The sequence below is a fragment of the Gastrolobium bilobum genome, unplaced genomic scaffold (genome assembly GCF_033153095.1).
Source record: "Gastrolobium bilobum isolate Gb01-03AN ecotype WA unplaced genomic scaffold, APGP_CSIRO_Gbil_v1 utg1842, whole genome shotgun sequence".
Taxonomy (NCBI): Eukaryota; Viridiplantae; Streptophyta; class Magnoliopsida; order Fabales; family Fabaceae; genus Gastrolobium; species Gastrolobium bilobum.
The window spans coordinates 330,679-357,037 of NW_026897941.1; the positions used below are offsets into that span (position 1 = coordinate 330,679).

Here is a 26,359-nt window from a genome sequence, read left to right on the forward strand (position 1 = left end):
ACTTCCAAACTTTACCCAATAGACTAGAATATTTTTCTAGTAATATTTTTAGCCTTAGTTTTACACTTTGGGTACTTTTGTCTATACATATTTTTATCACATAATTTTCAGTGACTGTATTTTTTTACCTCAAAAGTGACCCTAATTCATTTAATTATATATTTTACTCCTTTCAACCCACTAATACACACTTAATTACTTAATTACATGTAATTTACTAATTAATTAGGTTAGGGCTAGTATAGCGAAGGATCTCTGGACGAAGCTGAGAGGTCTCTATCAAAGCAAGTCACTCGTGAATAAGCTGTTCCTGCTAAGGCAAAGCTTGCACCTTGTTGTGTTCACTGCCCAACTCTTGGGAGCACATCATTGTGTCAATTGGTACTGGTGTTAATAAACTGTTGTTCGAGACGATTGTTGCTGCCTTATTGTCTAAGGAGATGAGAAGGGTAGGTTTTGAATAGGGGTTTTTGGATATAAACACAATGTAATAAAATACAAATAATCTTAATAATGAATATAGCTTTCATATGTTGCGTTGGCACGTACAAATAATTAAATAAGAGTAGTTTTATATTTGTGTATTGACACATAGTATGACAAAAATAAAATTTGTCAGTTTTTGTTTTTGGTAAGCTTTTGTCTGTTTTATCAATCGAAACACGTTACAAATTTAAAAATGAATCAATTCGAATATAATTTTTTTGTGTCTATCAATAGATCATGTTGAAAATTATCACTCATATTTAAAAGGAAAAATATTTTATAATTGTGTACTAGAAAAGACTAAAGAATTAAAAATTAAAAATATTAAACCAATTAAATTCAATAATTTTATTAAGTAATTAATAATAAAAAAAGCAGAATATTACATCTGAACCAAACAATAGAAAAACATGAATAACCCTATTCCAAGTTGTAATTTCGATTCTGATTCCACAATATTTCTCTCCCAAACGGTGCTCTAACACCATTTCCTTCCCTTCACTTCCCTTTCTGACTGCCTCCGACACTCCACAGCGACGGCCGTTACAATGCAAACCCTTAACCGTTTCTTCTCCGCCACAAGAAGAGTCGCCGCCGAACTCCGAAACGAAAACCGCCGCCAGTTGATACCTTCGAGAATCTTCTCCACCAAAGACGGAGGAGGAGGCGGCGTCGACGACATGGATTGGGACATACCAAAACCCGCAACGTGGTCCACGGGCTTAACGAAGGACCACTTCAACGGCGAAACCGATGGTTCGCATTCGCAATCAACGATTCTCTCGGATTTGCAAGAGATGGAGGACAAGATGAGGGAATTCGAAGAGGAGAATCGAAAGAGCAGGGCGTACGCGGATGGGTGGAAGGGGAGAATGGAGGAGACAAGCGTGTTCCTGAAGCAGGTTCAGGAACCTGGTGCAAGAGGCTCGTACCTGAAGGATTCTGAAAAAGCTGAGATGTATCGATTGCATAAGCAAAACCCTGAGGTTTACACTGTGGAGAAGCTCGCTAAGGATTATAGAGTAATGAGACAGAGGGTTCATGCTATTCTCTGGCTCAAGGAACTCGAGGAAGAAGAGGAGAAGAAGCTTGGTCGCCCCCTTGATGATTCTGTTGAACTCTTGCTTGACACTTTTCCTGAGTCAGTGTTTATCTTTTAATTTCTTTCTTGTTACATTTAAATTCATCATTCACATAATTACATGCTCAAGCTCCTTTTTTTTCTTTTTCTTTTTGGTTTTAACTTAAATTGTGTGAATTGTTTGATTGATTTTACTTGTTAGTCTTTATTGCTGCTTGAAATATGTTGGTGAGAATTGTATTCCTCCAATGACGTTTCATTTCTTTTAATCAGGTTAAGGGATGATTTGCCAAATTCTGTAACTTTGCTTTCTTTTGTAGTTTATGTTTAGCAGCATGTGTTGGTTTGTTGTGTTGTTTTGCTGGGGTTGAATATTTTTTTTTATCTTAACCGCTCATGAACAGGCTCCTATGTGTGAAGCAGAACTCTGGTTGCGTTTATTTTTTGCAGATATTAGTATGGCTGTGAATTAACTGTAATTTTGGAATACGAAGAGAACAATGCATTAAAGCAATATTGTCAATGTTGGAGAATGATGGAGACTTAATTGATTTGTTATTTGGTGTAATGATTTTTTCTTGCAGATTCTTTATTTCCAATGATAGGGAGTTCCATGTTGCATCCCTTCCTTACAAACCTGACTTCAAGGTTATGCCTGAGGGGTGGGATGGCATTACCAAAGATATAGACGAAGTTCATTATGAAATATCCAAAAAGGAGGATGAGATGCTTTATCGAGAATTTGTTGAGAAGATGAACTTCAACAAAAAGAAAGTAGGTTCCCTTGGCCGCTATTCTATGTTTTGCCATAAAGTGAATGAAAGCATTATGAACATACATTTTTATAGATATCTTGTGTCCTTTATGTTGACCTTACTGTGTGATTGTGGAATTATAGAAGGATATGGTATCCACATTGTAGAAATTAATTGGGTTATGGGGATAGGTTGGCATGATATATTGGTGGGACTTGTGTTGTCTGTAATTATGGATGGCATCCAATATTGGTATATAACAAGACACTAGAACTCCTAAATACATAAATCTGACCTCAAAATACTACCCAATACCCATATGATCAGAAGGTACAAAAACTCATTAAAATATTTGGAAATTGCAATAAATAACCCTCCTGCTAAATATTTCCTTTGGTATTGCTTCTGCATCTAGAACGATGCTATTCGCTCCTGATGCTGACTACTGATCAGTTAGCATGCAGTCTATGTAATTCAAAGCTTAGTGTTACTTATTTGATCAAACTATCTTATGAAGAACTACTGTTTCTTGGCTATCTAGATGACATTATAGGACAAATCTTGGGGATTAAACTTTAATGGTTGTATGGATACCAATAGACTTAGTTTAATTGTATAACTACTTAGATAAACAATGTGCCCTATTGTCATTTTTTTAGTAAATTTTATATTGAAAGGGAAAATTGTGGAGTGGAAGGGTGATGACACGGTTGATTTATTGGATAATGACATGTCCTAGTGATGCATTTAGCATCTTGAAAAAACTATATTGAATGACCTTAAAGAACATCCAGATTGTTTGGGGGAACATGAATTATGTTGATGTAGTTATCTTTTGCAATTTTATTTTCTTTTTGGTCCTTCATTTACGTGTTTTTAACAGTCTGCCAAGGAATTTAGCTTTAGTCCTTCTTCCCTTTTTTTTTTTTTTTTAACGAGCTCTGGGAAAATATAAGAGTAATGGAGAAGAAACACTTTGATAATCATCTACAAGAAAAAAAATAAGGCATACAAAATTGTGCAAATTGTTAAGGAGAAGCACTTGTATACCTATCGAGGACTACAAGTGCCATGAAATGAAACTATGGGAAAGAGTGTATTAAGACAAGAAACCTGCATATTATAGAACAAATTTGGGTTTATGCAAGGTAGGTCAACCATGGAGGCTATATACCTATAGTAGGGATTGGTGGAAAGATGCCTAAGGGGATAAGAAAAGGTTCTGCCCATGAATTTTGTTGATTCCATAACAGCCTATTGAAGGGTGCCATGAGAAATCCAATGGAAGGCTCTAAAGAAGAAATACATTTGTATTGCATAGATTCAAACTATAAAGGATATATATGATGGGCAACAGGCGGTGTGTGTAGTGTGTGAACTCATGGAGGTGTAACCAAAAACTTTCCTATAAAAATAGGAGTATTACCTTGGTATTGGATATGCATTCTAGGCTTATCTGAAAAGAGTTGGTTCCTCAATGCATGCTTTTTGCATATGATATAGTCGTATATGATTAGTTGAGAGAATGAGTGAATTGTAGTTGTAAGGAAAGCTTTAAAAGTTTTTGGTTAAGGAGGAGTAAGAAGGCGTATAATGCAAGTTTAGCAAGACAGCGTAGTAACGTTTTGAACCTGAAATTTTTTGACTCACGTCATACTATAAGTTGCACAGTTTAAGTATCTTGTAGATCCATCAAACAAAGTATTGAGAAATTGATGGGGATGTCACACATTATGGTTGTGGCCTATTCTATTCTTGTAGGTTTTTGGTGTTTGCTGTATTAATACATACTTTAACAACTATAATGCTTGTAAAGCTCCCCTCATATCCATACTCAGCCTCTTCTCTGTCCACGAGTCAGATTATTGTTTGTGCAACTTGTTGAATAATGTGGTTTTGGTTGTTTACAGATGGCTGGAGAGGTGAAATGCCACAGGTATAGTCGACGACGGCCTTCAGATGGATGGACTTTTACAGTAGAGAAATTGGGAAACCGGGGGAAGCGTGGAGGTGGTGGGGGCTGGAAATTTGCTAGCATGCCTGATGGATCAACCCGACCCCTGAATGATATGGAGAAAATGTATGTGAAACGAGAGACTCCTCGCCGGAGACGCAGGATCCTTCCTTGATTACATGGTGCTTTTTATTTTGGAACTTTTGACTAGCTGTTAAAATTAGATTTTGTAGTCCAATGCATTCTATGGTTAAGACTTTATTCTTAAAATGCCTGTATTTTTAGCTGTGGCAATAGACGCATGATTTGGTAATGCTCTAATTTGTCCACTATTGGTAAATAAAACAATTTCCTTCATTTTTGAATCCCAAACAAAATCGATTTGAGGTCAGTGCGTAAAGATTTAAAGTCATTTCTTCAATTAGTTCATGTTAATGATGGCTTTGGTTGGCTGTTTTGTTAGAATAGACAATAAGTAAATGAGAAACATTGATATTACAAGAAGTCAGCAGATTGTTGAAGTAACCAACATGCACATTTCGTAAAAGGTATAAAAATAGTTGAATATATGTAATAAGTGTTGGTAGAATCATTCATATGTTGCTGAACAGATGCACGTAGATATTGTGATACAGCATTACAGATATTTTTTCTTGTCGTCGTGACTTTTTTTTTTTCTTAATCAAATAAGAATGAGACAACGGTTATTTTCATTTTACATTAATTATACGTAATCTCTAAGACAGATTTCCATATGCATTCCCAAGTTTAAGTAAGGTTTTTTGTCAAATTCGAAAATAAATAAACATATAAAAAAAGATAATAAACGCCTGAAGTTTAACCAATTCTGAGCCTTCTCTATTTGTAGACGCGCTAAAAGCCTGCAATATTGCTCACCTATACAAAGAATGAGAATTTTTTTTTGCTTTCTTGCCTCCTTAAATCGAGAGAATTTTTTTTCCTTTCATGGGAGGAATTGATGTTATCTATTTTTTATTATTATTATTACTTATTTGGTTAATTTATTATTTTAATTTTTCCTTAAAAAAACAAAATTATCATCACATATTAAATATAAAGACAAGTCTCTTATAATCACTTCCACTCTTAAGAAATCCTCGGATAAAAACATCATGGAATACACGACAAATCATATGTGAAAAAGGGGAACTGATCTTATCTAAATTTTGTTTGTTACAGGTTACAGCTAATTGCTTAAGGTTAGAGTGTATAAATGTCTTCATGATTTTGTTAGTTTCAATGTGAATGATCTGATTCTAATAGCATTGAAAAAGTAAATTAATCGAGGTGTGTGCAAATGCAAACTGAACTATACAATACCTGATCAAATATAGGATAAGGTCTGATAGTATAAGACCTGATTGTATAAGACCTGATTGAATTTTAATACTATCCAGCGTTTGACACGGTATCGTATAAAATAATATATTGTATAAGATAATATCATTTAGTATTTGGTAATGCACTGTATAATACTGTATATGATAAAAATAAATATTTTTAATAAAAATATCCTTTAATAAAGAATTTATATAATTCTTCAAAACATGTCATATGATATTAATTTTTATAAAAATTTATTGATCAGTGTGTCCAAAATATAAATTAATTTTTATAAAAATAAAAATATTCAATATTTTAAAAATTAATATATTGAAAAATTAATTTTTATTTTAATAGATTAATATTAAATAATATATTAATTTTTGAGAATTACATTGGTCAACGATGTTAATACATCAATCTCTTATTAGGCCTTATCTCTCACTCTTAGGCCGAATTAAGTTATACATCGTTTTGATGTATTAAGGGATTATGCTGTATAAGCTTATACTATACGATGGTCACACCAAACAACTGAAAATGTCATAACGTATAATATAAGCTTATACTATCATGCCTTATACGTCACACCAAACAGGTCTAAGACTAATACAAGATTTCATTTGAATAATATATGCTGACTTATGAGTTAATTATGTTGTAATTTAATTTAATGTCACGACTTTTCAACAAGTTATTTTTTAATTTGTGTATAATACACATGTCAGGTAATCCAGCTATATCGCCATAGAAAAATGATTCCCGCACTTTTTTTTTTTTTTTTTTTTTTTTAAATATCTTATATTTCCTTCTTGAAATGGTGTTTGTGAATGGGCTTCAGCCCGATTGAAAAGCCCTGCACATTCTGGCCCACCCAAGTTTCCTAGTTCCTCTTTGGAGACGTTGAGGATGTTCTCTTCTTAATCTTAGGAACTCCGAAGAGCACAACGTAAAGCTGAATGGGTGGTGAAGTTGCAGTCTTTGCGGACACAAACTTGGGCACTCGCATTGCTTTCAATGCCCCCCACGACATTACAGCTGGAGCACTCAAAAGTAAGAAGAAGAAAAAAAAAGTTGTCCTTTTTCTCCTTTACATTTTTGAAAATCTTGGTTAACCTCTGCCTCTGCTTCCATGTGTTTGCATGTGTATGGCATTTTATTGCTAGAATGATGTCTCACTTTGTTTCACTTCAATTGTTTAGAGTTTTGACTTTGAGGATGAGTCTGTCTCATAAGTTATGGTCTCTTGAAACCAATTCTCTATTTCTTCTACCTGTTTATATTGGGAATGAAAATCTTTTGCACTCATTCATGCATTTATGTGCATCTATCGTGGATTCTGTAACATTATGTCTGCCTATAACATTTGATGAGAGAGATGAAGTCTTTTCAAACACTAGGGCTTCACCTTTCAATTTTGGGTAGTTTCTTGTGGCATGTTCTTTCCTTTTATCACAAAGGTGGGGTTTCACATGGCATATTCAGAATCTAGTGTTCTTTGAGTCTTTCCTATAAATGCTTAGCTTCCAAATTCCAATTCAGGTTAGGTTTGAGTATTGACATCAAACTTTTCATATGAAAAGAACAGGCCATTGATGAAATTGCAGTTCAACCTTGAGTATATTAGGTTCTGGGTTCTGACTTGAAATTGGTGTGATGATTGTTCTGCAGGAGACTTAGAGAAAGTTCACTTCACATGTTTACCAGATATAGGAGAGATTCAAGTTGATGGATTAATGGTATGTACTTTCTGTTTTAGTATCTATGTATCTTTTATGAATTTCTGTGACAATTGAGTTTGAGCTCAAGAAATTACTGCATATTCTACTAGGTGAAGCAAAAATCATGCTTTTACTACCTGCCTGATTCCGTGCCTGTAAAGTATGCCTTCCCTGGGATGAGAGGAACATGGTTTCTTCATGTGGAAGTGACGGATTCAAAGTGCTTGTTTATTCCATGTTTACCCCGCGATGCAGCTATTACTTTGAAACATCGGGACCTAATGACATGCAATAGTGAGGATAAGGCAAGATGCAACAAGGAGGAAAAGAGAACGGAAGGATTCCAACCCCATGCATATTTATTGGAAGAGCATGAAACTACTAATCATGTTTTAAAGAAGCAGAAGGGAAAGGGAAATTCTCATGAAAATTACATGAAGAATGCAGCCAGTGGAATGCCAAAAAGGTGTTCCTGCAGATTTGGAGACAAACATACTGATACGACGAATAAGAGTCAACATATGATGCCAGAGAATAAAGTTGAAAATCGTGTTGAGTTGCATGCTAACTCAATGCAAGGAAGTCTCAGTAAGATGTCAACACAAGTGATATCAGTCACAGGTATAATCAATAAATATTTTTCAGGTTTCAATGGGATTGACAATTTTAGCAGCTCTTCAAACTCGGATGTTACATCTAGAGCTGTTTGTGGTGAGATTGAAGTTCAGTCCAAGTCCAACACCAGAGCACACAGTTTCTCAAAGAGACAAATTGATTCCTTGCCACAGTTCACTCCCAAAACACCTCCACATGTCTTGCATGTTGACTTGGTTTCCAAAAATTCAAGGGACAAAAATAGAAGATCCAGAGTTGGGAAACGTCTTCTTGTAGCTTCACATAGTCTTGGGGTTTCTACTACTAAGTACTCTCCCACACTTTCTTTCTGTAGATTTAAAGATAGAAATCTACTAGAGGACAAATCTCAAACTAATGGTTCAATATTTTCTATCAGCGACAGTGATGATTAACATTATAGTGTAGACTGTCAAAAGGGTGTAACTATGATGTGATTGTTTGATCTATTTATGTGGGCAACGACTTGAAAATATTAGACTTCTGATGTACCATAGGGGGAATTTGTGGGCAAAATGTTGTTTTCAACTTGTAGATCACAAAAAAGCGAACATATGTGCAAGAACCCTTGCTGAGTTCAGTCTTTTAAGTTTTATCTCATCATCACCCCCATTCTGTAATCTATGTTCAATTGTTCTCTTTTGTGTACACACTTGTGACCCCTTTAACCCTCTCGCTTTTTGTCTATTTAAGGTTGTAAACTATGGGATAATTTTCTGGTCGCTGAAGTTCCTGTATAAATGATCTTATGTGAAGTTCCTTACAAACTATGGGATAATTCATGCATGGATCACTTTGCAAGGAAGAGGACCAAAATACCAAGGGGCTTAAATTTTCTAACTCAGTAATGTGTCTCCAATAAAACATTGTCAATGAAGAAAACAAATTGCCAAGAAGCTAGGATGCCACCTCTTAGAGTTAAAGTAAGAGTAAATACCCTTTTTGGTCCTCAGCAAATTTCACAATGTCCGTTTTAGTCCCTAGCAAATAAAAAGGCCCATCGTGGTCCTTAAGAAATTCAAAATGGACCTATTTAGTTGAAATCGTGATCCTTCACAAATTCAAAAATGATCCATATTAGTTCCTAAAAGAACTAAAATGGGTTCATTTTGAATTTCTTAGGGACCACGATGGGTCTTTTTATTTGCTAGGAACTAAAGCGTGCATCGTGAAATTTGCTGAGGACCAAAAAATGTATTTACTTTTAAAGCAATGATAATTAGATATGTTAGTACTTCAGCAGAAACTGAACTAAGCCTTTCAAAGGAAACATTTTGATCATCACCAGCTAAGTCTTGCTTGAAATTCCAGCTCCAGCTTAAATTTTGTTTCAAAATCCAATAGCCACTAAAAAGACCACATCACCTGTTGCATCAGAACAATTACATTTCAATTGTTAGAGGATTATCTGTAAGTTCCCTTTGAGGATGCGTTCATTTTGAAGATTGCAAGTTATTTCAGAAAAAAATAAAGATAAGAATATGACAATTCAATGTTTAGTACAAGTTTATATATATTTCTGGAAAGTGTTATTTTTAAGGAAATAACATTTTTATAATTTACTTGATTTTTATTCATATGATGAAAGACGAGTATGTTACTTTCGTATAACATAGCAATAGGAATTATCTTGTTACTTAATTATTAACTTCCATTTTCACTTCTTTCTTTCACATTATTTCTCCCATGAATTTTTTTTTTGAGTTAAACAGATTTTAAAAATATTTATGAAATATAAAATATTAATTAAATATATTTTTAAATTTATAGAATAATACATAATCATATATCTTAAAACAAACGCCTCTTAAGTGTTTATTGAGTCAGAGCGTGTCCCAATTCTATATTAGGATAATCAATTTTCCTCCTTAAGAGTTTTTACTAAAAAAATGACATTTCGGACATTTAGAAAATTTTAAACAAAAATAAAGCAACGAAAATTAAAAGAAATTGAAGAGAAATAAAGGATTTTCAGAAAAATAAAATAAAATGCGAGAGAAGTACAACTTACGCTTGTTTGAGACTTTGAATGTTTAGCAAAAAAAAAAGAAGAACTTTTTATTTCAGAATTAAAATTAAGATAGAGAGAAATTAAATTGTGAAAAATACTAAATCAATTCTGGTTTTGCAAATTTGAAAACGTGTCTAAAGAAATGTAAGTAATCAAATAAATATTTAATTTAAAATAAATAATTTCTTACACTCACTTTTAAAGAATTTTAATTTTTTTTAGTAGCTAAGAAATTTAAGTGGGGATAACCATTAGTATCCCACTAGGGTCAGCGAAGACTCCCAATCTTTTTGAAAATTTCCGGGAAGGATTATGTATTACCCACCAACAAAGAAAAAAAGGGATGTCTTTCAAAGTTTTAGAATTTTTCTTCGGCTTTTAATTCCTTCCTGTCCAAAAGTAAATTAAATTAAATTAAATAACAGTAAAAAAATAAGAGAAAAATATTTGTCATTTCAAAGATCCGTTATTTAAATTAAAAGTAATGTTTTTTATTTAAAATTTAAATTAAAAAATTCACTTTCTCTCACCATAATTTTAGTTGTGTATTTTGTGCTTGTTTGAAACCTCTTATTTTTATCTTCTCTTTTTTTTATAAGCATAAATTAGGCTAAATAAATTTTGAGAAATTTTTTTATAATGGAAAGTTCTTTTTTTTATATGAATAAAAAAGGCAAAAGTCAAAAATTATTAAGAAGAACTTTTTTTTTAAGTTCTTATTAATTTTTCTTAAATTATGTGTATTTTTTTTTAAACAAAAAACAAGAGAGAGATAGGCTTTTCTATATGTTTTTATATTATTTTTAAGGTAAAATTTATATATAATCATTCAATAGTTTTTAATTAATTTTAAACTCTTTTTTTATAATTTTAGCTTAAAAATAATTTTTAGCTTAAAAAAAAAATACTCTATGTCATTTAAAACGAAAAAACGCCAAACCCAAAAAAATAATTTTCCTAAATATGAAGTTGAGTGCGAACTCAAAATCTTCAGCACATGGCTCTTTTCTCACACAAACGAATCTTCTTTCAGTTATTCACAGTCCTCGTGGATGAAGATTGAAGAAGATAACAACTTCCTTCAATTGTTCGCTCTATTTTCAATCAAGGTAACCCTTTATTCCTTTTACCTTGTTGCTCTTACTTGTAACTTTGTCCCTCTCTAAACCCCACTTTTTTTCCCCGTTTTGTTTTTTCATTTTCAGTATAAAGTTTGTACCTTTGGAATCAATTGATGGTTTTACATATGGAAAAGAGTATATATACTTTTCTCACTGTACACCGCTGGGATTCACTGAACTGCATGAAATATAAGTTATCTTCACTCAGGCCTGTCCATGGAAGGTTGGCTCTGAAATTTCTCAAATGGGTCATAAAGCAACCCAATTTGGAACTCAATCATGTTACCCATATTATATGCACTACTACCCACATTCTTGTTAGAGCTAGAATGTACAACTTTGCCAAAACAACCTTGAGACATTTGTTACAAATGCCTATTGGTTTGAATTCTGTATTTGGTGCTCTGATGGAGACATACCCCATTTGCAACTCAAACCCTGCTGTTTTTGACCTCCTTATTAGAGTTTGTTTACGGGAAAAGATGGTTGGAGATGCTGTGCAGACTTTCTACTTGATGGGTTTTCGGGGATTGAAGCCGTCTGTTTACACTTGTAACATGGTGCTTGGTTCCCTGGTAAAGGATCAGAAAGTTGAGTTGTTTTGGTCCTTTTTCAAAGGAATGCTTGCCAAGAAGGTTTGTCCTAATGTTGCTACATTCAATATATTGTTAAATGCTTTATGCGAACGAGGGAAGTTTAAAAGTGCTGGTTTTCTCTTGAGGAAAATGGAAGAAAGCGGTCGTTGTCCAACTGCAGTTACTTACAATACTTTGCTTAATTGGTATTGCAAGAAAGGAAGGTACAAAGCAGCATCTGAGCTGATTGACTGCATGGCATCTAAGGGTATTGCGGCAGATGTTTGTACATATAATGTGTTGATAGATAATTTGTGTAGGGAAAGCAGGAGTGCAAAAGGTTATTTAATGTTGAAAAGGATGAGAAAGAATATGGTGCGTCCTAATGAGATAACGTATAATACGCTTATTAATGGATTTGTTAAGGAGGGGAAGATTGGAGTTGCTACACAAGTTTTTGATGAGATGTCGTCATTTAATTTGTTACCTAATAGTATCACTTACAATACTTTGATTGTTGGGTATTGCAGCAAGGGCAATATTGAGGAAGCATTCAGACTTTTGGATATGATGATATCACATGGTTTGAGACCTAACGAAGTAACATATGGGGCTCTTTTAAATGGGCTATCCAAGCATGGTGAATTTGGATTGGTTTCCAGTATTCTTGAGAGAATGAGGATGCATGGGGTGAGAGTTGGTCATATCAGTTATACAGCAATGATTGATGGATTGTGTAAGAATGGCCTGCTTGAAGAAGCTGTGCAGTTGCTAGATGATATGTTAAAAGTTTCTGTCAATCCTGATGTTATTACATTTTCAGTGCTCATAAATGGTTTTTTCAGGGTGGGGAAGATAAATAATGCAAAGGAGATAATGTGTAAAATGTATAAGACTGGATTTTTGCCAAACAGCATTTTGTATTCAACATTAATCTACAACTATTGCAAGATGGGAAAACTAAAAGAAGCATTAAATGCTTATGCAGTTATGAACCACGGTGGTCATGTTGCAGATCACTTTACATGTAATGTGTTGGTTGCCACTTTTTGTAGATGTGGGAGACTTGAAGAGGCTGAGTATTTTATGGATCACATGAGCAGGATGGGTCTTGATCCTAGCTCCGTTACCTTTGATTGCATTATAAATAGTTATGGAAATTCCGGCAATGCATTAAAAGCATTTTCAATGTTTGATAAAATGAATAGTTTAGGCCTATTCCCAAGTCAGTTCACGTATGGGGGTCTATTGAAAGGACTTTGCATTGGTGGACATATTAATGAAGCCAAAAAATTTTTGCATAGACTTCGTTGCATTCCTTATGCCATGGATAATGTTTTGTACAACACAATACTTACTTGGACATGTAGATCAGGAAATTTATCAGATGCAGTTGCCCTTATTAATGAGATGGTTACAAATAATTTTGTGCCTGACAGTTATACATTCACTAGTCTTATTGCCGGGCTATGCAAGAAGGGTAAAATGGTTGTTGCACTCCTGTTGTCAGGGAAGGCAATTGAAAAAGGATTGTTATCTCCAAATCCTGCTGTATTCACTAGTTTAGTTGATGGTCTTCTTAAGGGAGGACATTCAAGAGCCGCTTTGTATATTTTTGAAGATATGCTGAACAAAGGTGTTAGCCCTGATACTATTGCATTCAATGTGCTTATGGATCGATGCTCAAGGAAGGGGAAAATGTCGGAGGTAAATGATATCCTTTCAACAATGAGGAGTAGAAGTTTATGCTTCAATTTGGCCACTTACAATATTCTCCTGCATGGATATTCAAAGAGGCATGCGACGGCAAGATGTTCTATGTTGTACAATGACATGATCAAACATGATTTTGTGCCAGATAGGTTAACGTGGCACTCCCTTATTCTTGGATATTGTAAGTCCGGATCATTGGATGTAGCTGTTAAATTTTTAAGAAGGATAACACTTGAAGGTTTTGTAGCTGATTGTTTTACATTTAACATGCTTATTACCAAGTTCTGTGAACGGAATGAGATAAAAATGGCCTTTGATCTGGTAAAACTAATGAATCTGACAGGAGTTATTCCTAATGTAGATACATACAATGCCCTTTTTAATGGACTCATTAGAACTTGTGCTTTTGATGAAGCCCATTGTGTTTTGCAAGCCTTGTTGGAAAGTGGTTCTGTTCCTACATGTAAACAATATATCACTTTAATCAATGGCATGATTAGAGCGGGAAACATAAAAGGAGCAATGAAGCTGCAAGATGAGATGAAAACACTTGGTGTCAGCTCCCATGATGTTGCTATGAGTGCTATTATTAGAGGGCTTGCACGTTCAAGGAAGACTGAAAATGCTATTTCAGTTCTTGATTTAATGCTTGAGATGCAAATCATTCCAACTGTTGCTACTTTCACTACTCTAATGCACATCTATTGCAAAGAAGCTAATGTTGCAAAGGCTTTAGAATTGAGGAGTATAATGGAACGCTGTCATGTGAAGCTTGATGTTGCTGCATACAATGTTCTTATATCTGGCCTTTGTGTTAATGGTGATATCGAAGCTGCTTTTAAACTTTATGAAGAGATGAAACAAAGAGATCTTTGGCCTAATACCTCTATATACACAGTTCTTATTGATTCTTTCTGTTCTGGAAATTATCATATTGAAAGTGAAAAGCTTTTGAGGGATTTACAGGCCAGGGAATTAGTTTCTTTAGATTTGTGTGGAGGCACTGAAAAATTGAACGAGTTATTGATGATTGCCAGGAAAAAATTAAATCGGTCAAGATATAAAATGAGAAGAAAATTTGGTTGATCACAGTATACTTTTATGTTGTCCAGAATGTGAGTTAGCAGATGAGGCTGAGATGGCAGTTTTGTTACTCAGCCCGATGTGATGATATTGCTGATATGGTTTGCATTACATTCCTCTGGTCTCATTCTTTTGGTTTCTTGTACAGTATCTTCCACCTCTGATTCTTATTTTTTTAGTAGTACTAATATTTTTTCATTCCAACTAATTAACTATTTTCTTATCTACTCTGCTTCAGGTTGGACGTCACATGATCAAAACCCTCTTCTCTTAGACATATTGTTTCACGGTATAAGAAAGCTTTTAGCATTGCTCAGCTTCATTTCCCCCCCTCCCCCTCTGAACTGAATAATGTGGCATGATTTGCATGCTATATGATCTTGAAAGCAGAAGAAAATTGAAGAAAACAGCAAACAAGCAAGCATCTAAGTTCAGTAACTCTTCAATTCATCTATAGATTATTCTGCTGGTCTACATTGTGAAGAGGATTTCTCGTTTCTGCAAGGATCCATTCTATAATAGATCTTCTATTGATGATTGTCATACCGGCAGTCTTGAGCTGGTGGGTTCCAATTTAGAAGTGTCTAATCAGGTCATTGTCATGGATCATTAATTTATGAGTATCATTGTTAATATAGGTGGTATGGATGTCGAACATAATAATAATAATAATAATGGCTTGGACGTCTCGTCATCTTCTCAAAATAATGGTTGTTCTGGACCTACTGATTGAACTATTCTCAAATGAGGCTTCTGACTTGATCATGGTATTATGCACTGCCTGCAGATCTATGGGCAGAACAAGCTCAATCTGCTGAACCCCCAATATCCAGCCAATGTACATTGGGACCAACAATGACCTCCAAGGTATGCCTGCTTTATGAAGGACACCAAATATTGCTAATTATCATACTTTGTGTATTTAAGCCTTGAATTTAGCCTTTGGTAAGTTATATAGAAACTTCTGTCTTGCGGGGATGTAATATGTTGTATGTAATGGTAGTGTTTTTCTTGATTCTAGGCACTGTAACTTTGTCAGAAGCAGTTTTATGAGTATTTTCTTGATGAAGTCAGAACTTAAGGGACCAATCAATGAGTCATAATAAGGGTTGCGGCCATTTCCAAAATAACTACAGGATTAAGAATTGAAGGAACTGGTAGATTTGGACTGGCTGACAGGGATGGCATGAAAAGGACATTTGGTTTTGGACTATGATGCACCCACATTTCAAAAAACCTAACGTGTCGTGTCCGACACTCCAAACACGCGTTGTAGAGACTCAAAAGGGTTCGAAGGTTGCGTTGCGTTTTTAGTTCCAACTATTAGATTCGTTAGATTACGATTATCATTTTATTGAGTTTAATATAAATATTTGAGATATCTTATGTTTCTTTGCAAAATTGATGAGTATTATAAGTTTAGCTTCATTTTTTTGTTAAATTATTGAATATTAAATATAATATATACTACATAAATTAAAAAGATTATTTAATATCAAAATTTGTCCTAATGTGTTGAAATTTAATATTTTTTAGAATTAACGTGTCGGAGTATCGTGTCATGTCATATTCCGTGTCCTGTATTAATGTCGGTGCAATATAGGTTTTGGAGTTACAAAAAAAAAAAAAAAAAAAATACTCCCCGTTAAATCCCGACTAGCAAGGATGGGGTGAGTGAAAAATTCTTCTGTTACAGATGGCTTGAAGGTGAAGGAGATTGAAGTCGAATTGGTGAGTCAATATTGGTTGTCTTTATGGTTTAATTTCATTTAACATCTCATTGAGATATAATATGAAAATATTATTCATGTGTCTTTACTTAATACGGTTAGTTGATCACAGGTAATGGAGCTAGGAAGGAGAATTCTAAGGTTGAGATTAATCCTTGGGTTGAGTAAAATTGTGTTCATCTCTTGGAAATGTTCTCATTGACATATGATGTTACAACTTACAAGCGCAATCCTTATATGTAGTGAGTTGGTATTCACGTAGACTCCTCGATTGTGACTCATTCAATTTATAGTTAGTTGGTCGCAATTGCTGTGTGTTTTACTATTGACCAATCAACTATTCCACATTACATGAGTTTTTTTTATGGTAGCTATAAAGGATATAATGAAGGAAAACGTTTTGGAATTACTGGCATCGTTGGGAATATATTGGGTTTAGGGTAGATAAAAGTGGGTCATGGCTTGGTTAATCGATATTTTGCTTTGTTGATAAAAGTGGGTAGATAAACAGCTAAAATTTCATTGGAATTGCATGAGATGTGGAGGAGGGTGTGAAAAAGCTTTTTGTGTAAATCATGACTCAAAAATCTAGGCATGTAAGCTTGCGATTTTAATTTACTTCAAAGTTTAAAACAAAAAAGGATAGTGAAAACTTTAGAATGCCCCAAATTGATCTTATAATTTAAATTAAAACAAAATTCGACTTCTGGCACTTAAAAACACACTTACGTTATTACTAGCCCTATTTTATTTTATTTTTGTTCTAATGAAGAGCATGATTTTCTCCCGGAACAAACTTATGAAAGTGCTTAATATGTATATTTCTTTTGTTTCAACAAAAATGGGTCTTGTGTTACTGGCTTTCAAAATAACAAATTTTGAGAAAATTGCATAATCGGTAGTCACTGTAAAAATTCGATAAATATGCACTGACGTTTTTCAATTAAAAAAGTTGCCTAACATTCACCAAAAGAATTCTAGCGTCCTAAATTAATTATCGATATTTTAGGGAAAAAAGTTGAAAATTGAAATCACTTCATTATAAAAGAAAATAAAATATAAGGTAATATTTTAGCGTCGTAAATTTTTTTATTCACTTAATCCCTTATAGTTTAGTTAAAAAAAAAATCATCTTTTTCAGTTAAATCAAATGCAAGGTAGTATATATAAAATTAGAAAGTATGATATACGCGTGTAAAATTAGGTGTTACATGCATTTAATTTTTTATCAATATGACAATATGACACAACACCTTTATGAATATTCTATTCTTTGAAACAAAGTAATTTAAATGTTTAATCAGATCTTGTGAATTTTAATTTCTATTTAATAACGCAAAATCATTTGCAATGATCAAATATCATTGACAAAAGTAATATAAAGTTTGTGTCCCTTAATTAGATGTTTCTATTTACAAAAAAAAATAAAAAATTAGATGTTTCGAATTCGAGTCTCATAAATGAAAAAAATGATCTTAGGAAAGCCGTCCTCATTTAGAGTCCGAAAGTGCTAAAATCAGATTGGTCCTAAAGATGAACAGACTGAGGAGACTCAAAAGATAAAAAAACATTTGCAATGTGGCAAAGCTAAAATGGAATTCCTGAATTACCTTTGAATTCTAGGTTCTAAACAAGAATTTTTAAGACTCAACCATTATTTTCGAGTTTCCAAAATTTTCTACGAATTATATACAGACAACTATCGCAAAACAATTTATGACCATTCATTTTAGTGAATTTCGTAAAAATAACTGGTAGGTTTTTTCTTCACAGTTATAGCATAAGTGGTTTTGCATCTCAATAGCCATACAAGACTCGTGTGGTACAATGAGTGCAACTATCTTCCAAATTTTGTTTTTCTAGTCTCATTTATATTTCTCTTATTTAAAATAATTGATGGTTTAACAATTTTACACAAAAATTACGAAAGTTATTACACACTAATTATTTGATTATATTATATATTTATTTTATTAATTTTTTATGTTATTTAGTAAAAATGATAGGATATTCTACCTACGTCTATTTTACTTACTCATTTTCAATTGTTAGATTAGAATCTCAATTATCTTTTACTCATTCTTTTTTCTCTTGAGATTCTAATTCAAAAAATATTAGATATGAGTAGGTAAAATAAATATGAAAAAGAGTAGAATTTATTGTTTTTCATATTGTATGAGATAATTTTATCTTTTATACATATAAAAATAGGGGAAAAATTATCTAATGTTAGTTTAGATAACTTTATCTAATGTTCATCAAAACGACGTCGTTTTAGGGTTAAAAAATTTAAAAATTAGAATGATAAAGACTATTATAACCCTGAAATAACCTAAAATTACAAAAACACCATGATTTCCGCCCCAAAACGACGTCGTTTCGGTGAACATTAGATAAAGTTATCTAAAGTAACTTTAGAAAACACAAACCCATAAAAATATATGGAATCGTACGAAGAGAAAAGAAAAAATAGAAAGAAAAAATACACACCACACTTTTATATATATAAAAGATGGCTTTAATATTTCTACAGTAAATATGGATAAGTTATCTACATTTATTTTTAAAATAATGTCATTTTTGATTGAAAAATTAAAAAATTATAATAAGAAAAATTATTATAACCCTAAAATAAATTATAATTATAAAAATACCTTAATTTTTATTTCAAAATAATATAATCTTAATTTGAACCCATAAAAAATAATTTATATGTCGTGTACAACGTCACAAACATTAATCCCCTAACAATAAAGTCAAAAGCAATTCGGTAGCTGCCTTGTGAGTTGTGACTGAGTGAAGAAGAAGCAGCATATTCCATTAATCCATTGCATTGCATTGCATTGGGGAGTGGTTTTGTTTTGTTTTGTTTGTTTGTGATGAGGAAATTAAGATGGGTAATGGATGGAGGAGGGTTTTGGGATTTGGATGTTTCAACTCCAAAAACGCTTGATGGGTTGGCATGTCCTGTGCCTGGTGACCCTCTTCCTTTGGGTTTATCACGAGGTACCAGACTTTCTAGACCCAGACAACTCCATTTCATGCACCTTTTCATGTATGCCCCTCTCATTCCCTTCTATGCCAAACCTCATGGCTTCTCTCTCCACCGTGTTCTCACCATCCCCTTTTCTGATAACTGGTAAATTCATCACCTTTCTCATTATCCCAATCTTAAAGTTTCAATTTTTACTTGCATTTGCCTCTTATTCGTTTATGGGGTTGTCATGTCTTTTATTTATTCATTTTAGACTAGATGATAGTGTTGCTGTTCTGACACTTAACCATCTGGATTGGATATGGTTTATGGGTTAGGTTACTTTTAAGTTAAACTCTTTTACTATTGTGCAATTTGTGGATAAATCATGATTTCATTTTTTAGGGTGAATTTATGAATGATAGGACTAGATGAAAATGATTAACTAAGTTAAATAATTGTTTGCATTGATTTAATCAGTGATGTTAATTGATTCTTCATCTTATATTGAACTGTGACTGTCAATTCTCATGGAGTTTATATTGGCTGATATTCAAGTGTGAGAGTTTTGCAGGTTTGTATTTTTACTGGGTCAGTTCAATTTGCAGAGATTTATTTCATCTGTTAAGAGCAGTGAGGAAAAACCAGCTCGGCTTTCCTCTTGGTTAAAAACCTTTGGGAGACACCTACAGCAGAAATCCTTGTATGCCCTTGGCTTCTGTTCAGAGTTCCAGTTAACACCGGATGATACTTTACTTTTTGGCTTAGATGGATATGACTATACCGATAAGCCTCGTGGGAAAGCTGTCCTTCATCACAAGGTATGAATTTTTCTAAGCGTCTTGTGATGCTGTCATTCTTGATGATTTTAGTATTTACTATAAGTATACTGTTCAAGAATTCTATGGCAATGATGTTGGATGAGGACTTCACCTGTTAAGTGGGCATTCGATTTTTACTATTATGTACTTTTCATGTACTGTTGAAGACACTAAGGGTGTGCTTATTGCGAATTTCCATATTTGGGGATAATGTTTGCATCCCAAAGATGAATTTTGCAATTCTGAGTTTATTGTTAGTCCAAATCTCATTAACTACATAATTTTTTTGTTCTGTGGTCACCTTTTGACATGAATTGAACTAGATTTTGGGCCCTTTTTTGCTAATGCAAAATATTATTGGCGTGTGATTGTAGTTGCCACAGCATGATCTAACGGTGGAGGCAGTTTATCCTGGTCTTTTTGTTGATAAGACTGGTAATTACTGGGATGTACCATTTTCAATGGCAATTGATCTTGCTTCTGTGGCTACCAATGACTCTTCCACTGCTTATCATTTGTCTGCACGCTACAACTCAGGGTCACCAGAGCAGTTTGAAAATATTCAAAATCGAAGTGGTGGAGTACCCCATACTCTACTTCCAGGTTTGGCCTTCAAAAGTGCTTTTTCGTGCAGGAAGAACATCAATATTTGGAGAAGTGAAGCTCGTAAGTTGAAATTAGTGCAGCCGTATGACTTGTTTCTTTCAAATTCTCATGTGTCTGCCTCTGGGATTATTGGTAAGTTGTCTTGTTGTTTGCAACATTTTTTGCAAACACATTCTATAATCCAGAGAAAAAAAAGGATACTTGGCTGTGATCATTAGATAGGTACTCTTTTGCTTAGTGAAGAAGTGAGGAAACTGTCAGACATTTTCTTAACATTTCAAATGCTTGTTTTTCTCTCATCATATGGAAAGGATTTGGGAGGCTTTTGGATGTATGACTTGAGGTAGTGGGTGCAAAAAGGGTATAATAGGAGGCTTAGTAGCAGATGGTGGACTGGACTAGAGTAATAACTAATAAAATACATTGGCAAATTGTATCAGTTACATGATCATGAGTTTGTTTTGCCACTTGAGCATTTCCATCTTACTTAAAGTTATGGTTGTAGAAGGTGTTTATTGTTTCCTTGAATTCTTTTATGGTAAGGCGCGGCTGCAACCACCGCTTTTGGGGATAATTCGGCAAGAGCACAAGTAGACGATGATAGACAAGGTTCTGCTGGATTTTTTCTCCAGCCTTTTGGATTGAAGTCTTCCTTTCTAGCAGACATATTTGCGTCCATTTCGTTTACAGCCCAACATGGAAACTTCCAAAGGCTTTTTCTAGATCTTACACGATTTCAGGCCCGGCTGGATTTTCCTTCTGGTTCCAAATTTCTTTTACGTGCAACAGATATAGCTCAAGATCTTCTCAATTCTCAAAAGCCTAGCATGGAAGCTGTTCAAGCTATTTTCCCCAATACTACCTTATCTCTTCAGCAGCAGGTACCTCCATTTCTTTCACAAACTCACATCAGGGTTTTAAAAGTTTTGCCTGACTAATAAACTTCATCTTGAAAAGAAAACTTTTGCTTTGTAAATAAGTTGCTGAGGAAACTTGTTCTTATTTATATGGTGGTGGTTTCCTAGTGAAATGTAATGATTATTTATAAAATCAAATATCTTAACCCAAATTCCATTATCCGGTCTCTCGCACTCCACCTTATTCTATGCTTGCTCTTTTGATCTCATGATTCTCATCTTGCACTGCAAATTGTTCAAACATTTGGTTCTTAATGCTGCTATTATGTTAACCAAGACATATTTTATGTATATCTTTGCAGATTGTTGGTCCTGTCAGTTTTCGAGTTGATTCGGGAATAACAGTTGATCTGAATAACTCTCACTGGCATATACATCCACAGGAACCTGTATTTGCTGTTGAATATGCGTTGCAAGTACTTGGTTCTGCAAAAGCAGTTGCTTGGTATTGCCCCAAGCGCCAAGAGTTTATGGCAGAACTTCGTTTCTACGAGACATAAAGTCATAGCCATTCCTTAAATTGCAAAATACTATGGTCATTGAAGCAAGTTGGTAAATGGTCCATTAATTTTCATGCTGCCCTATGGCATATCAATATATTCATGCTTCTCAATTTCTATGCAAATGGTTATTTCTCTTGGTTTTTCTTTCTCTATTTGGATTGTAGTTGTGGGAATGGAAACAAGCGTAATGGAAGAAAACTATCTAATTTCACTACACGGATGATCAATGTAAAAATTTTGTATGAAAAAAACTTTGCAAAATTAATGTGAAAGAAAAACCATCAATGTAAAAATTTTGTATGAAAAAAACTTTGCAAAATTAATGTGAAATTCTTTTCTTTCTTTTTCTCCAAATTTTTCTGGGTATTATTATCAAATTCACCTAAAAAGTGATTCCAATACGTGAATAACTATGTCTTCACATTCATGTTATACTAATCAACTGTATCAATCTCATTTTTTCTCTCCTCATTTTTAATAAGCAATCCTGATGTGATACTGTTTACTTTTTAGTGAAACAAAAATTATCTATATTATTGAATTTTTTAAAATAATTTACCATTATCATTACTAGTCCTTTAAGCAATTGCTATACATAAAATCTAAAATGCAAGTTGCAATAAAATTCTTGATAGACAAAACATGTCTTTCACTACTTTGTGTGTCTCACAAAATACAGTGTGTACTGTTGAGGATGATGCATGTATTTGGATTGATTTATTTTTATAATTAAAAAAGTGTTTTTTTTTTAACAAAATTCTGAGAAAAATAAAAGAAAATTAATAATACTTTTAAAGTAAACTGTTATGAAACACGCACACACATCCCAAGTCTTTGAAAAACCAACACTTCGGAGTCTCCAAATGAATGAGGAGGCGGAGGCATTCTAGATGAACAATTTCAGTTGTCTTTATTGTTATCTTTTGCGTCGAAGTCGCATTTTGTGTGCTGGCCGGTGGCCACATTAATCAGACACGTGGTTTCTATAGTGCAACAGTGATCCATTTGCCACTTTTTTAAAAAAAACTTACTCAACTTCCACACGAATAATAAAGTTTTTCAAAATGCCACACATACAAGTTGGTATATCAAATAGCAAATTTGGTTTCTTGATGTGTTACGTTTTTTGCGGCCACTTAATTCGCTACTAGTACTAATGAACAAGATGATAAAAAATGTCAGTCTCTTATAAACAAAAATAGTACACATGTCAGCCTCTCCAAAGTTTGATGTACCTTCTAACGAGCTGTGAGAGAAAATGACAGACAGAGTGCACGTGTTTCTGCTTTTTATCATTAAATTGCTTTTGCTATTTAACATCATCTTCAATTACTTTATGGCAAACGCTTTTGGTACTTTCATATCTTTATATTATATTTTTTATTTCACGTTAAATACCAAACACATTTGGCATTCTTTCTCGTAGTTCGTTAGAGGGTACAACGAATTTGGAAAAGGCTGGCACGTATTCTACTTTGGTTCAGACCACCTAATTCGTTAATACCAGTAGCGAACTAAGTTGTTATGTCAGCAAACGAAGTTCGCTACATGCTATAGTGAACTTATACATATGATATTTTGGAAAATTTTATTATTCGCGTGACAGTTAGATAAATTTTTTTAAAAAATATGGCAAAATGGTTATTGTTCCTTCTATAGTTGACATGCAATGTGCAACGCATCACTGCTAATACATCAAATGCTCAAACAAACACCACCTGGTTACTGGTTATTGGTATATTGGTTCATGATTAACGTCGAGATTGGGACAGATTTTACGTAAACTTGAAGGTTGCAATAATAAAATGTCATTACAGCAATATAAAGTTTAATTATTTCATTTAATTCAAATTTTGTTAATACTACTATTAATATTAAAAAAATTTAACAGCATTTTTACATCATTAAGAAATATTTAACTTTAACACATTGAACTATAACTAAATTTATTTAACAATAAGTATAGTGTGATAGTAAACAGATGACATTTTCACAAAGTAAACCAAAGTTAAGCCAGAATAAGATGATGGCAATTATGCATACATAAAAAAAGAAAAGTGATTTGTGTAATAATGCTTGTTATACATATGTTCACCTCATATTCACTCACACAAGTTAGATGTCAATATCACGGCCTCAAAGGGGCAGGTATGCGGTATGCCACAGTTTTAGTGAAATCAGTTGTAATCGAATGATTGGAAATTTATAAATATAAAGTGATAAGTATATAAAATATAGATAATATCTCTTATGTTACATGAGATAATTTTGTCATATGCACACACAAAAAATGAATTAAATCCACTAAGAAGAAGAGATAAAAAGTAAAGAAGTGAATCTCACCCATTTTGTATGTGTGTGTGCATGAGCAGGGGCGGACATGCACTTGAACAAGTGCAACACAATTTTTTGGAAAAAAAAAATAAAGTACCTTTTACGTCCAAAACAAAAATTACGGGGTCTAATCTAATCTCTTCGAAAGAAAAGTCAACTCGTGGTCCTTCTGAATTCCAAAATAGACCCGGTTAGTCAAAATTGTGATCTTTCTGAAATTCAAAAAAGATCCACGTTAGTCCCTCAAAAGGACTAACCTGGGTCTATTTTGAATTTTAGATGGACCACGAGTAATTTTTTTCTAAGGGATTAAATTGGGCCCCGTTAATATTTGTTGAGTATCAAAAAAATACTTTACTCTAAAAGTAATAAGAGAAGAGAAGCAACGCTCAAAGTCACGTTGTTCTAAAGGCATATTGATACATAAGGAGAAACAAAAAATTTAGGCTAAAATTCGGAGCAACTCCCAGCCAGTAGTGATGACAATGCATGGTATGCGCTCTCAATTTTCAAGAAATGAAGAATCGAAAAATACTTTTGTAATTGTTCTATTATAACAGCTTATTTGACTATTGATTATTAATTTTTTTTGTTAATTTGAAGTTTTCTTCTTCTTTTTTTGTTTATTTTCTTTTGTTTTTTAATACATTTAAAAAAAATTAAAAAAAATTCGAGGGCACTGTGCCCGAACCCCTACCCCTAAATATGCAGACATGAATAAAATTTTTCGGGTCTGCCACAGTGCATGAGATAAATTATCTCATGTAATATGAGAAATCTATTCCCAATAAAATATCGGGAAAAATATTTCTTTTGTCATAGGATATAAAATTATCTCATGCAATCCCTAAATGATTTCGTTTGTAGATGTATAAAATTTTACTTTTTTATCTCATATGACAGAAGAAACATTAATACCTAAGTATATGTGTGCAACATTATTTTTTTTGAAATGATCTAACAATTAACATACAAAATCAATAAATAACGCATAATAAATTGATATTATAATAAATTTGATGTTGTTTTATTTATAAACATATAACAACACAAATTTTTTTTCTTGATCAACAGGTGCTCTGTTTATTCTATCCTTTAGTATGTAATGCACGGACGCTTTAAGAATTAATGATTGTCCTCACAAACTAACACGATACTCTTTTTCGGGTGTATATTCGATTCATTCATCCGTGCCTTTTTGCACCAACGATCACTCCCTGCCCTCGTCAGTTACCAGGTTGTTACATGCCCACCAGTTTCCGCTTGGTTCGTCCTCGAACCACACCGGGAGAAAACTAAGACGAGACTTTTCGGCGTGCTTTGTCCTCACTAACAGTTTTTTCATAAGGTCACCCATCACAGAATTGCTTCAAGTTAAGCATGCTTAACTATGGAGTTCTTCCGTTCTAGGCTACCGAAAAATAGATGCATCTTGTTAGTCTAGGTATTATCAATTAATTCTTATAAGCTATCCCCAACTGTAGAGTCCTATATATGTACAGTCTTTGGAATCTCTTTCTTTTGGATGTGTATTCGATTCATTCATGTACCCCTCCGCTGAAAGCCTTTCAGGAGCCGCTCCTTGTTTGTGTCTCTTTGCACCGACAATCACTCTTCACCCTCGTCAGCCACCAGGATGTTACATAGTATGTATTAAACACAATGACACAACTAAAATTAATTATAATTTTGAGGAGCATCAAAAGCAACCTTATTTCATTTGTTATGTTTCTAAGGAGACTGTAATTCTTGGACTACGTAAGAATTAATCATTGCAAAAAAATTAATTTATTACATTTTAAATAAAAAAATTACAAATTTATGGCTGTTTTGAAAATATTTACGCATTTATTGCACAATGTGACGCCCAATTTGGGCGTTACATGTCACGCCCCATTTACGCGTGACACCCATGTTGATTACGCCTAAATGGAGCGTGACATGTGCTGCCCAAATTGGGCGTGACACATGCAAACATGCTGCCCCTCCAAGGCGTG

At 33.5% G+C, this 26,359-nt stretch overlaps 4 protein-coding genes across 7 annotated transcripts; all 4 read left to right on the forward strand.

Moving 5' to 3' along the window:
- Positions 1–941: 941 nt before the first annotated feature.
- LOC133311625 (protein GAMETE CELL DEFECTIVE 1, mitochondrial) lies at positions 942–4,643 on the forward strand. The gene is made up of 3 exons (XM_061512702.1): positions 942–1,627; positions 2,152–2,341; positions 4,233–4,643. Exons 1-3 carry the CDS (start codon positions 1,035–1,037, stop codon positions 4,449–4,451), a joined length of 1,002 nt encoding a protein of 333 aa, XP_061368686.1. The 5' UTR covers positions 942–1,034; the 3' UTR covers positions 4,452–4,643.
- A 1,936-nt stretch (positions 4,644–6,579) lies between these two features.
- LOC133311613 (uncharacterized) lies at positions 6,580–8,369 on the forward strand. The gene is made up of 3 exons (XM_061512681.1): positions 6,580–6,673; positions 7,292–7,359; positions 7,452–8,369. Exons 1-3 carry the CDS (start codon positions 6,580–6,582, stop codon positions 8,367–8,369), a joined length of 1,080 nt encoding a protein of 359 aa, XP_061368665.1.
- Positions 8,370–11,004: 2,635 nt separating this feature from the next.
- On the forward strand, positions 11,005–16,407 carry LOC133311617 (pentatricopeptide repeat-containing protein At5g55840). Of its 4 annotated transcripts, XM_061512689.1 has the most exons (8): positions 11,005–11,094; positions 11,191–14,619; positions 14,716–14,766; positions 14,868–15,039; positions 15,265–15,344; positions 15,499–15,773; positions 16,081–16,208; positions 16,320–16,407. In XM_061512689.1, the coding sequence occupies exon 2, from the start codon at positions 11,220–11,222 to the stop codon at positions 14,478–14,480; it is 3,261 nt and encodes a 1,086-aa protein (XP_061368673.1). In that variant the 5' UTR covers positions 11,005–11,094; positions 11,191–11,219; the 3' UTR covers positions 14,481–14,619; positions 14,716–14,766; positions 14,868–15,039; positions 15,265–15,344; positions 15,499–15,773; positions 16,081–16,208; positions 16,320–16,407. The 4 variants fall into 4 exon arrangements, with proteins under 4 accessions (XP_061368673.1, XP_061368674.1, XP_061368672.1 ...); XM_061512690.1 differs by having other exon boundaries at positions 11,191–14,766; positions 14,935–15,039; XM_061512688.1 differs by having other exon boundaries at positions 14,716–15,039.
- A 2,596-nt stretch (positions 16,408–19,003) lies between these two features.
- LOC133311624 (protein TRIGALACTOSYLDIACYLGLYCEROL 4, chloroplastic) lies at positions 19,004–22,216 on the forward strand. The gene is made up of 5 exons (XM_061512701.1): positions 19,004–19,346; positions 19,756–20,002; positions 20,377–20,740; positions 21,152–21,489; positions 21,828–22,216. The coding sequence occupies exons 1-5, from the start codon at positions 19,087–19,089 to the stop codon at positions 22,023–22,025; spliced, it is 1,407 nt and encodes a 468-aa protein (XP_061368685.1). The 5' UTR covers positions 19,004–19,086; the 3' UTR covers positions 22,026–22,216.
- Positions 22,217–26,359: the final 4,143 nt, after the last annotated feature.

Excerpts from the sequence above, each read along its gene's own strand:
- LOC133311625 (XM_061512702.1), top strand. The coding sequence starts at position 1,035 with ATGCAAACCCTTAACCGTTTCTTCTCCGCCACAAGAAGAGTCGCCGCC. Across the intron at positions 1,628-2,151 it reads TTGCTTGACACTTTTCCTGA|ATTCTTTATTTCCAATGATA; the intron begins GTCAGTGTTTAT and ends TTTTTCTTGCAG. Across the intron at positions 2,342-4,232 it reads TGAACTTCAACAAAAAGAAA|ATGGCTGGAGAGGTGAAATG; the intron begins GTAGGTTCCCTT and ends GGTTGTTTACAG.
- LOC133311624 (XM_061512701.1), top strand. The coding sequence starts at position 19,087 with ATGAGGAAATTAAGATGGGTAATGGATGGAGGAGGGTTTTGGGATTTG. Across the intron at positions 19,347-19,755 it reads ATCCCCTTTTCTGATAACTG|GTTTGTATTTTTACTGGGTC; the intron begins GTAAATTCATCA and ends AGAGTTTTGCAG. Across the intron at positions 20,741-21,151 it reads GTCTGCCTCTGGGATTATTG|GCGCGGCTGCAACCACCGCT; the intron begins GTAAGTTGTCTT and ends TTTTATGGTAAG.
- LOC133311617 (XM_061512690.1), top strand. The coding sequence starts at position 11,220 with ATGGTTTTACATATGGAAAAGAGTATATATACTTTTCTCACTGTACAC.
- LOC133311613 (XM_061512681.1), top strand. The coding sequence starts at position 6,580 with ATGGGTGGTGAAGTTGCAGTCTTTGCGGACACAAACTTGGGCACTCGC. Across the intron at positions 6,674-7,291 it reads TACAGCTGGAGCACTCAAAA|GAGACTTAGAGAAAGTTCAC; the intron begins GTAAGAAGAAGA and ends ATTGTTCTGCAG. Across the intron at positions 7,360-7,451 it reads TTCAAGTTGATGGATTAATG|GTGAAGCAAAAATCATGCTT; the intron begins GTATGTACTTTC and ends ATATTCTACTAG.